Genomic DNA, 12,500 nt, shown 5'->3' on the forward strand with positions numbered 1-12,500 from the left:
TTGACCGGAAAATTGGGGGCTCAAGCCCCAGCACCGCCAAGTTGCCACTGTTGGGCCCTTAACCCTCTCTGCTCCAGGGGCGCTGTATCATGGCTGACCCTGCGCTCTGACCCCAACCTCCAAGGATGGGTAATGTGAAGAAAGAATTTCACTGTGCTGTAATGTATATGTGACAAATAAAGGCTATTGCTACAAAGAATGGTCTCCGTTAGTCTAGGTAGGCGGAGCTAGACTAGACTAGCCAATGATAGAGCGTCTAGCCAGTTTAAAAAAAACAAAAAACAAAAACAGAGCTTAAATATTTGTATTAAAGTGAGTTGCGAAAGAGCGACATCATCATGTCCTAATAATTAATAGTGACCAGTCCTTTAACAAGGAAATACCAGATTATAGACTAAAAAACAAACACTAATAAAAATGACAGGACAGGAGATAAGTTCCCAGAAGATTTCTACTGTTATTATTCATGGCGCTTATTTTACACATGAACGTTGACAGGAAATGAAGCTAACAAACCAAGATCATGTATGATCTTACCTTCCTGTTAATATTGGCAAAGTCCTTCTCCACCCACGTGATGTCACACACTTTCTGGAGGAAGAATTGCATCGTGTCAGAAAGAATCAGCTTCTATATCCTGCCTGCATTATGACAGCACTCATCACACACACACACACACACACACACACGCAGGCAGACTATCCACTATTGCCCCACCACTTATTTCCGTTTTTTTTTTTCACCCAAAAGGAGACAAAGGAGAGTTTCAACACGTCTGAACATTTCCTGTCTCTTCTTCACACTCAGCTGTGCTCCGTCCCGAACCCACCTCTATTTAGCCCATTTGCTAGAACATTGATTTAGGAAACGTCCCAAAATCTGCATGACACTGTGACGTCATGGTCAATGCAATACTTTGCCGGACCTGTTTCACTGCTGCTACAGATTTCGAACCATGTATTCCAATAGACTTGGACTGCATTCACTGAACATCACCAATACTTTGAACTTAATATGTATATTATATTTTATTTTTTACTTATATATTTAGGATCCGGATTCAGACTCACTCGAGCATGTCTGAGTGTTAAACTCTGGCTTCTTCCTAAAATGTGGAGTGAAATCAAGCATGAAGCATTAATCATGTAAAAAGTGCTGCTATATGCAATAATCTGATCATTAAGCTGCTCTCGCTGATTAGCTAGCAGGCTGTTCACATCCAGCGAATTTTTCTCACCAGCTGTGAAAGCTCTAGAGAGTGAGCGACAGCTCTGCTTATATCTCAGGATCGTGGTGCGGTGGTGAGGACGTTACTAAAACTGAGAGGTGTGACGGTATAAAACTTGCTCAAGGTAGCGCTTCCTGTGCTTCTTCTGTTATTTCGACACTCGCCTGTGTTCGAAGATAAAAACCACCAAGGCAAATTAATCTGTTTGGGAGTAAAATGTGAGACGTACAAACGCTTGCGCTGCAATGGAGTCAAGAAGCTAGAAGAGTGTGAGTGTGTGTGTGTGGGTGTGTGGGTGTGTTTGGGTGAGAAATCAACAACAAAAACTTCCTGTTTACGAAACGCTCTCAGCAGTCCGAGCACACGCGGCCACTAACACAAACTACTAAAATACTAATCCCTCACAAGGAGTTATTCAATTCAAACTAGTCTAAAATCCCCAAATCCCCAATTTCTCAACGTGACTAATCCAAAAACTACTAATCCCTAACATTTACTGTTAAAAAAAAAAAACTAATCGCTATCATCAGATACGAATCCAGAAACTAAATCCAAAAATCTCTAAAATGTATTGTTACTTACCTGAACTGTATAAATCAATAAACATAACGTTCTTCCAAAAACAACTAATCCCTAACCTCTACTATTTCCAATATCAACAGATACTAATACTAAAACAACTAATCTAAGCATCTACTAATCCAAACACTATAAACCCTCTAACATCAATCTTTACTGGTGCAAAAATACAATATATGCCTCATTTTATCAATCCCAAACAACAGTCACTAAGCCAAAAACCGCTAATCTCATGACCTCTTATATTCACAATCACCACACACCTCTAGACCCATCATTAAACCAAAAACCACTAATCCCATACATCAACAGTTACTAATCTCCAAACACCTCTAATCAACAGCCACCAAGACTAATTAAAAACAAATCGTAATCGGTCACTAAACAGAAAAACACACTAATCCTGAATATCAAGTCACTAATCCCTAATACACACACTTGCCAAACATAACCAATCCCTAAACATCAAGAGACACTAAACCAAACACCCCAGATCCTGGTCACTAAGCCAAAACCTACTAATCCCAAACATCAGTTACTAATCCCTAATACTCCCAGTTACCAAGCATGACTAACCCCTAACAGCATCCGTCACTAAACCAAAAACGACTAATCCCAAAAAGCAAGTTACTAATCCCTAAAATTACAATTACCAGACACCGCTAATAAACTGTCACTAAGACTAATTAAAAACACAAATCGCAAACATCAGTCACTAAACAATCACACTAACCCCAAATATCAAGTCACTAATCCCTAATATACAAATTTACCAAACCTAACTAATCCCTAAACATCAAGAGTCACCAAAGCTAACACCTCTAATCCTAGTCACTAGACCAAAACCTACTAATCCCAAACATCAGTCACTAATCCCTAATATTCCCAGTTACCAAGCATAACTAATCCCTAACAGCAACCGCCACTAAACCCTAATATTGCAAACCCCAGACACCTCTAATCAACAGTCACTAAGACTAATTAATAACATGAACAGTCACTAAACAGACAATCACTCTAACCCCAAATATCAAGTCAATAATCCCTAATAACCTAATATACACACTTGGCAAACCTAATCTCTGATCCTAGTCACTAAGCCCAAACCTACTAATCCCAAACATCTGTTACTAATCCCTAATATTCCCAGTTACCAACCATAATCCTTAACGCCATCAGTCACTAAACCAAAAACTACTAATCCCCAAACCCCACAATTATTAATGAATATCTTTCTAATCCCCGGCATCTACAGTTAATGTCACCCACACAAAACAAAGTAACTATAAATACATGAGAAGCGTCAGTTCCACGAGTAAAACAGGTCAAACCAAAGCATAATATATGCAAATAAACTGTTCAGCTCAGCAGCCAGAGGAAGCCCAGGTTCTATCATTCTCATAACACTCATCCCCGTCTGTAAAGCTAATAAGCTAACCACTAAAACCAGTCTCAGTAGCGTGATTAGATCTGTGTGAGGAGCTGGCTGGGGGGGTTAGTACTGAGCTGACATCAAGGAGCCTGCTGAGGAGTTTACGCTTGAGGTGTGGCGAGTATTAAACAGGTGAGATCTTCTCAGGTCAAAGAAAAAGAAGCTACAAGTGTTTCCTGTCCTACATCACACACACACACACACCAAAAACAACTCCTAGTGTAGTGCAAACACGTATCTACATGCCATGATCATCTCTCTCTTCTGTTTCACTCCACTCATCTTCCACCCTCTTCCCCCCCCCCCCCTCTCTCTCTGTGTGTTAAGTGGATGGATAGAGCAGAGTAAACTTGCCTGAGGCACGCGCTGTTTGGTACGGAAGATATGCCTCCACATGTCCGAGCTCACTGCAGGCACACAGACCGTTGACAGGCTCACAGCTCGCACACACACACACGCTAACACACACGCGCTAACACACACACCCACGGTCATAGGGTGAAAAAGGGGAAATGCAAATGTAAATGGCTAACACAGTGTGTGTGTGTGTGTTTCAGATGAGAGAGAGAGAGAGAGAGAGAGAGGATGGGTGAGTGAAGTGGAAAGAAATAACAGAACTTTCTAAGGAAACTCTAACTCATGAGTCGAGTCACCCAGTGACCACACAACACCCACAGCCACCCAACACACCACCCCTCCCCCCACCCACACCGATCTATGTTTATTGCCAGTGTATTAGTTCACATTGTGAACACAGTTATTAGGCAAGTTGTATTTTTTGAGGATTCATTTCATTATTGAACAACTACAGTGCAATCGGAAATGTTAAAAAACCCCAAACATCAATATTTAAGGAAGTAAAAGTGAGGTTTTGTCTTTCTTAGGAGAATATCTACTTAGTTATTAGGCAACTATTAGTGTGCAGAATTATTACGCATCTAAATGAAAACCGACAAACTGATCATCTCACTTGTTTATCGTCATCGGTTAAAGTGAAAATAATAAACAATATTCACAAATAAACATTTCTGACATTTCAAAGAATAAGAAAGTGACCAATACGGCCACCCGTCTTTTCAATCACACTCATTAGCCTTCCATTCATGGAGTCATTCATGATCTGCTGAGGATTGACTTTTTGTGCAGCAGCAACCACAGCTTCCAGGACACTGTTCAGAGAGGTGTAGTGTTTTCCTTCACTGTAAATCTCCCGTTTGAGAAGAGCCCACAAGTTCTCAGTAGGGTTTAGGTCAGGTGAGGAAGAGGTCATTATTCTTTCATCTTTAAGGCCTTCGATGCATGCGATGGAGCATTGTCCTACATAAATATCATGGCCTTCTTGAAAGATGCAGACTTTTTCCTGTACCACTGGAAAGTTGGGAGTTGATTTTGAATCCATGTTCAACCAGGAATAGTCCAACTAGCTCATCTTCAATAATACCAGCCCATACCTGTCCACCTTGCTCTGTGCCCATCAAGCTGTTCTGTGAAGAGTCACTCTCATCCTATCAGTCCAAAGAACCTTTATAAAATCTGATTTCTTGGCCCAGTCTTGACGTTTCAGCTTAAGTGTGGTGTTCTGTGGTGGTCAGGTTTCAGCCTTCCTTACCCTGACCCTGTCTCTGACCACAGTTCCCAGTAGCTTCACGTTTGTTTCTTCTTAAATCTTTGGTAGTTAATTTATATCTTTTTTTCCTCAACACATTTCTTGTGACCCTGTTGACTATTTGCCTGAGGAAACAAGCTGCCTAATAATTATGCACACCTTGATATAGGGTGTTGATCTCCTTAGGCCACACCCTCCCTCATTACACAAATACACTTCACCTGATATGTTTAAATGCAATAAGCATTCATGTTTATAGAGCATGGACTTGGAAAATATGCAGAAAAATGATGATTTGGTCAAAATACTCATTTGCCTAATAATTATGCACACAGTGTAGATATAGAAATAACCTTAACACTGAGCTCATGACTATAGACCAACCAGCTTATTAGTCTTAACCCAAAACCCTTAACCCAGAACACATACTCTTACCCTAACCTCATTATCCAATGGTACCATTAACCTTGGTACCATATCCCTAACCTCATTACCCCAACCCCATTACCCCCCCCCAACCCTTGTACCATATCCCTAACGTCATTACCCCAACCCTAACCTTGGTACCATATCCCTAACCTCATTCCCCCAACCGCATTCCCCCCCCCCAACCCTGGCACCATATTCCTAACCTCATTACACATAACTCTTAGGGCCACAAACCCTAAACTCTTCCATAATCCTAACGACATTACCCAAACCCTAACCTTGGTATTCGTACCCCCAACCTCTGTACCCATAACCAAGAACCTGACAAAATACATAGATAGATAGATAGATAGATAGATAGATAGATAGATAGATAGATAGATAGATAGATAGATAGATAGATAGATAGATAGATAGATAGAAAAGCAAGCAAATACCCCCTCCCCCCAACCCCCCGCACCCATAAACAGTCAGTAAGGCTCAGGAGACAGACACTCACACCACAGAAGGCTAGATGATCACTTTCAGCAGTGTGTGTGTGTGTGTGTGTGTGTACACTACTTGAGACCTAACAGCTGGAATATGAGAAATCATGCATCAGTGAAATTACTATACACAGCAATGCTTGTGTCTTGCTGCATACATTTAAATCAGTATCTACATCTAAACACACACACACACACACACACACACACACACACAGACAGACACACACAGGAAATTGTTACGATATGGAAAGGGTGGGAGGTTTGGGGTCCAAGGAAACCTTACTCTCAGAATCGTGTGTGGGTGTGTGTTCACATCCTCAAACATCGAGTGGACATTAATATGCATAAAAATGTTAATGAGGTGGTAGATAAGAGGAACAGCACTTTATGAAGGCCTGACAGTGTTGCAAGAAAGAGAAACAGAAACACACACACACACACACACACACACACACACAACACACACTCCTTGGTTTCCATTTCTAATAAAAGTGTAATTCTCTTGTTGACCACAAGAGGTCATGCGCTCACTCATTAAAGCTAAAAGCCTGCATGATGAAACAGCGTCCACTTTCCCTCATTAATCTCTGACAGTAAAAACCCAGCGGAGGGATTAGAGGGTGAAATAGCAGGTATGGAGAAAGATTAGCTCTGACAGGAAAGTGAAAAGAAGTGAGATGATCAACAGAGCAACGAGAGCGGAGGGAGAATGATTAAAAAAAAAGATTTTAATGTGGATTTAATTTAGATACCATCTAATCTCATGCATGCTGTCTCTAGTCTGTGTGAACACGGTGTATACGTATACACACACACACACAGCGTCCAGCAGAGTCTGAGTTTAGAAGTGTGTGATGGTGGTGTTGAAGCTAAAATCCTCAGATACGGCACTGGACATATGCAAGTCCAGTTTCACGTTGTGATTTAACACAGAACTTTGTCAAACAGCATGTCTCATCTCTCTCTCTCACACACACACACACAGCACTCCTATCACAAGTCCCTGCAGGTAGAGATAATTTTTCTTCAAAACTTTCACACGCAAGACAAGCAGACACACACACAAGGCACTCGGATTTCGAGGGTGTGTGCGTATGAGTGTGTGCATGTTTAAATGTTTCTCTCAATCCTTCTTATCCTTCTGCAAACATTTACTCCACCAATCCCACCATTTCTCACAAAGAGAAACAAAAATCCTGCTCTGATCCTAATCATCTCTTCTCAAAACACACACTCAACCCACAGCTTACAGCTGGAGAGCCTTCTCAGCATTCCAGTTCAACAAGATTAAACACACTAGAACACTGCTCCCTAAAACCCTCCTCTCACCCCTACAGCCCTCCTCTCACCCCTACAGCCTGCCTAACCTGTACAGCCCCCTTCTCAGCCTTTCAGTCCTCCTCTTGCCCCTACAGCCTGCCTAACCTGTATAGCCCTCCTCTTGCCCCTATAGCCCTCCTCTTGCCCCTATAGCCCTCCTTTTCACCCCTACATCCTACCTATTCTCTACAGCCCTCCTTTCACCCCTACATCCTACCTATTCTCTACAGCCCTCCTTTCACCCCTACATCCTACCTATTCTCTACAGCCCTCCTTTCACCCCTACATCCTACCTATTCTCTACAGCCCTCCTTTCACCCCTACATCCTACCTATTCTCTACAGCCCTCCTCTCGCCCCTACAGCCCTCCTTTCACCCCTACATCCTACCTATTCTCTACAGCCCTCCTCTTACACTTGTAGCCCTTCTCTCACCCTACGGCCCATCTCTCACCCTATGGCCCTCCTCTCCCCTACACTCCACCCACTCTGCCCCTCCTCTAATATCCTCCACTCCACTTCAGTCCGCATCTCCCCCACAGCTGGCCTTGCAGCTACAGTCCACCTGTCCCCTAAAATCCTCCACTCCCCTACAGTTCACCTCTGGTCAAAAGTCCCTCACACTACTTACAGTCTGCCTCTTGTCTAAAGCCTCTCCTGCGATTTACTGTAAGCGAAACTTGATACATTTTATCATCACATACAGAGTGTGGGCAAATCCACATTATTTCCTCTGCAAAGGCTACATGTTTTTTTTATGCAGCTGTATAAACTGCTTCTCAGAGTGTCCACTTCAGATTATGCAAATCACTTTCAAGTAGTTCACACCTCCGAGGTTGCCAGATTTCTCTCGGGTCCATTTAACATTACAGCGGCTTACATTAAAGTCAACAAAAAGGCCATAACTAGCTGCTTTAAAGAATGTCTAAAAGAGAAAGCTCTGGTCTTCACTTGCCTTCTGAAACACTATTTCATGATGTAATAACACTCACGCATCACTGATCTAACACTAATAAAATGAAAAGAGTTGTGTGTCTGTGTGTGTGTGTGTGTGTGTGAAATCCCACCGCTCCAAACGCATTATTCATGCACACGCAGACAGACGCATGTGCATGCACGCGCACACACACGCAGACACACTGTTAATCGTTTTTTAATGCCTTGGTGGACGGCAGTTAAGTCCGAAGCCTTGGTAAACATTGAAACTCGGACACGATCGATCCATCTCGCTGTGTTCCACTCATCACAATCAATGTCATGAGCATGTCGGGGTCAAAAGTCAAACTGTGAGTGCTCTAGGATGGACACTAACGTGAGTGAGAAGCAGAAAGAGATGGGGGGGAAAAAAAAGGATAAACAAGACATTAAAAAGAAATTGCTAATTTATTGAGGTGCTCGGAAGAAACCTGACCAATCGGAATCTCCGTCAGAACCTCGAGGGCTCTGATTGGCCGTGCTCGCTGGCGGTGTGATGTAATCCCACAGGGTCATGAATGAACGTGTGCTTGTGAGAATGAAAGGTGAATGAGGATTTAAAAAAAACAGAGACAGGAGGAGTGAACGAATGAAAAGATGTGAGAAAGAGAATGACAAGAAATTGTGTGTGAGAGAGAGAGAGAGAGAAAGAGAGAGAGAGAGAAAGGATGAGCGAGAGAATGAGTGAGAGAATGGGCGAGATGTATAAAGACAAAGAATGGAGAGCAGGGGAAAAAAAATTTGGCTGTAGAGTAACCATAGTGATACGGATGAGCTCAGTAACCATGACAACACACCACTGTGTGATAGCGTGCAATAACACACACACACACTTCTTCAGGGGAAAAAATGAATGAATGAATGAATGAATGAATGAATGAATGAATGAATGAACATGATTAGTGAAAGTGTGAAGGTTTTGGTCCATCGTAATTACGGCTTCTCATCTTCAGCTGAAGGGTCATTTCAGCTGGAAATGAGTGTGTGAAAGATATTTTCAACAACTGACCATAGAGCTTAAAAGAGGGAAAAAAACCCTGAATCTGATTCAACTAAAGCAACAGAACCGGTCACTTCAATTCAACATCTGGGTAATATTCACTGATCCAGATACACCACCACATCCCGCTGGTCTTCAGGTCTCAGCATGGAGATCAGATCTGACCGGACTGTGCTGCTGACCTGCTGTTATTTCCACAAAGGAATGAAATGATTGCATTACTGAGACAGGTGGCTGACCAGAACCTTTAACTAAAACGTTTCTGCCTCCGACTAACAAATCAGAAACGTTTTAATACAAAACAGAACAAAAAAATAAACCCTAAGCTGTTTCACAGACTCTCAGCATTTAATGCCATAAAACACTGCAGATCTTAAAGTGGGGTCTGTGAATTACAGACAGAGGGTCAAAGATATAAAATAAAATAAAATAAAATAAAATAAAATAAAATAAAATAAAATAAAATAAAAAAATACAATGAAAATAAATTAAAAAATAAAATGGGGGAAAAAGTGAAAATAGGGGGAAAAACAGGGGAAAAGGGACAAAAAAAAAGAACAGTGTGTAATAATTCTCATTCTGGGACAGATAAAAATGGAGGAGTGTAACAGAATAAAATAAAATAAAAACAAAATGAAAATAAAAAAAATAATAAAATGGGGTAAAAGAGTGGAAATTGGGGGGGGGGCAGGGAAAAAGGGACAAAGAAGAAAAATGTGCAATAATTATTGTCATTCTGGGACAGATGAAAATGGAGGAGTGTAACAGAATAAAATAAAATAAAATAAAATAAAATACTTTCTTGTGGTATTTAAAAGCACAACCTACAAACTCACAGTGATAGTGTTATTATTATTACACATTTGGACTAATCCCTTGAATTCAAGCCGATCATTAAAAACGTCCAATTAAGCAGGACTATAAATAACAACATGTCAATTTCAACCTAATGTGTTTTGTGAATAAAATGTTAAGCTCCATGGCTCTCAGAAATAACCAAAACATTATTTTATATCTATAAATGAGGATGAGGTTCCCTTCATTTCTCATATCTCAGGGAGTTTTTCCTTGTCATTGTGACCACAGGCTTGATCATTAGGGATAAATATTAATTTAATTTTAAACATTATCTTTATTCTGTTTTTATATTTCTGTAAAGCTGCTTTGAGACAATGTCCATTGTTAAAACTGAACTGAATAAATAAGGAGTCTAACAGTTGGACAGTGTGAATAATGCTGCACACTCACTGTTTATTCACATCCTCCTTCACACTGCTCAGTGATCTGTTTAGTCAGTGTTACTGATTTAACAAGCTGACTGTATGATACACTGAACCTCAGTGAGAAGAAATTCCTGCTACTTTGTTTACTATTGATGCTGTGTGTTGATCTGATGTTACTTGCTGTCCTCAAGGTTGAGGAGACTGAACTATGGGTCTCTATGGTTGTTACTAAGTGAAGGTGCGAATTCCGAGTTCTAGCTGAACGTATAAATGTGTGCTGTGTTTGTAGAGCCCTGGGATTTTTTTTTACAGTTAATGGAAGCTGGCTGGTTTCTGAATCCCTGGCCCAGAATATTCAGATGTAGGGGTGAGAGGAGGGCTGTAGAGGAGAGGCAGAATGTAGGGATGAGAGGAGGGCTGTAAGGGTGAGAGGAGGGCTATAGGGGTGAGAGGAGGGCTGTGAAGGAGAGAGGAGGGCTGTAAGGGAGAGAGGAGGGCTGTAAGGGTGAGAGGAGGGCTGTAAGGGTAAGAGGAGGGCTGTAAGGGTAAGAGGAGGGCTGTGAAGGAGAGAGGAGGGCTGTAAGGGAGAGAGGAGGGCTGTAAGGGTGAGAGGAGGGCTATGAAGGAGAGAGGAGGGCTGTAAGGGTGAGAGGAGGGCTGTGAAGGAGAGAGGAGGGCTGTGAAGGAGAGAGGAGGGCTGTGAAGGAGAGAGGAGGGCTGTGAAGGAGAGAGGAGGGCTGTAAGGGAGAGATGAGGGCTGTGAAGGAGAGAGGAGGGCTATGAAGGAGAGAGGAGGGCTGTAAGGGAGAGAGGAGGGCTGTGAAGGAGAGAGGAGGGCTGTGAAGGAGAGAGGAGGGCTGTAAGGGAGAGAGGAGGGCTGTGAAGGAGAGAGGAGGGCTGTGAAGGAGAGAGGAGGGCTGTAAGGGTGAGAGGAGGGCTGTGAAGGAGAGAGGAGGGCTGTGAAGGAGAGATGAGGGCTGTAAGGGTGAGAGGAGGGCTATGAAGGAGAGAGGAGGGCTGTAAGGGTGAGAGGAGGGCTGTGAAGGAGAGAGGAGGGCTGTAAGGGTGAGAGGAGGGCTGTAAGGGAGAGATGAGGGCTGTAAGGGAGAGAGGAGGGCTGTAAGGGTGAGAGGAGGGCTGTGAAGGAGAGAGGAGGGCTATGAAGGAGAGAGGAGGGCTGTGAAGGAGAGAGGAGGGCTGTGAAGGAGAGAGGAGGGCTATGAAGGAGGGAGGAGGGCTGTGAAGGAGAGAGGAGGGCTGTGAAGGAGAGAGGAGGGCTGTAAGGGTGAGAGGAGGGCTATGAAGGAGAGAGGAGGGCTGTAAGGGTGAGAGGAGGGCTATGAAGGAGAGAGGAGGGCTGTAAGGGAGAGAGGAGGGCTGTAAGAGTGAGAGGAGGGCTATGAAGGAGAGAGGAGGGCTGTAAGGGTGAGAGGAGGGCTATAGGGGTGAGAGGAGGGCTATAGGGGTGAGAGGAGGGCTGTAAGGGTAAGAGGAGGGCTGTGAAGGAGAGAGGAGGGCTGTAAGGGTGAGAGGAGGGCTGTGAAGGAGAGAGGAGGGCTGTGAAGGAGAGAGGAGGGCTGTAAGGGTGAGAGGAGGGCTGTAAGGGAGAGATGAGGGCTGTAAGGGAGAGAGGAGGGCTGTAAGGGTGAGAGGAGGGCTGTGAAGGAGAGATGAGGGCTGTAAGGGTGAGAGGAGGGCTATGAAGGAGAGAGGAGGGCTGTAAGGGAGAGAGGAGGGCTGTAAGGGAGAGAGGAGGGCTGTAAGGGTGAGAGGAGGGCTATGAAGGAGAGAGGAGGGCTGTAAGGGTGAGAGGAGGGCTATAGGGGTGAGAGGAGGGCTGTAGGGGTGAGAGGAGGGCTGTAAGGGTAAGAGGAGGGCTGTGAAGGAGAGAGGAGGGCTGTAAGGGTGAGAGGAGGGCTATGAAGGAGAGAGGAGGGCTGTAAGGGTGAGAGGAGGGCTGTGAAGGAGAGAGGAGGGCTGTAAGGGTGAGAGGAGGGCTATGAAGGAGAGAGGAGGGCTGTAAGGGTGAGAGGAGGGCTGTAAGGGTGAGAGGAGGGCTGTGAAGGAGAGAGGAGGGCTGTGAAGGAGAGAGGAGGGCTGTAAGGGTGAGAGGAGGGCTGTAAGGGAGAGATGAGGGCTGTAAGGGAGAGAGGAGGGCTGTAAGGGTGAGAGGAGGGCTGTAAGGGAGAGAGGAGGGCTGTAAGGGTGAGAGGAGGGCTGT

The 12,500-nt window shown here is 43.8% G+C and overlaps 1 protein-coding gene across 5 annotated transcripts in view; it reads right to left on the bottom strand.

The window, feature by feature from the left end:
* rps6ka1 (ribosomal protein S6 kinase a, polypeptide 1) overlaps positions 1 to 12,500 on the bottom strand; it is a 100,047-nt gene that overhangs the window by 36,335 nt on the left and 51,212 nt on the right. Inside the window, exons 1-2 of one of the 5 annotated variants that reach the window (XM_058398931.1) lie at positions 3,594 to 3,720; positions 538 to 591 (exon numbers count right to left, since the gene is read on the bottom strand). The exons of 2 other annotated variants lie outside the window; for them this stretch is intronic. In XM_058398931.1, coding sequence (XP_058254914.1) covers positions 538 to 591; positions 3,594 to 3,635 — 96 coding nt within the window. In that variant the 5' untranslated portion in view covers positions 3,636 to 3,720. Of the gene's footprint in view, positions 1 to 537; positions 592 to 3,593; positions 3,737 to 12,500 lie in introns of those variants that run through there. 2 more of the 5 variants (XM_058398933.1, XM_058398934.1) reach the window with 2 other exon arrangements.

Source organism: Hemibagrus wyckioides, linkage group LG09 (genome assembly GCF_019097595.1).
Source record: "Hemibagrus wyckioides isolate EC202008001 linkage group LG09, SWU_Hwy_1.0, whole genome shotgun sequence".
Taxonomy (NCBI): domain Eukaryota; kingdom Metazoa; phylum Chordata; class Actinopteri; order Siluriformes; family Bagridae; genus Hemibagrus; species Hemibagrus wyckioides.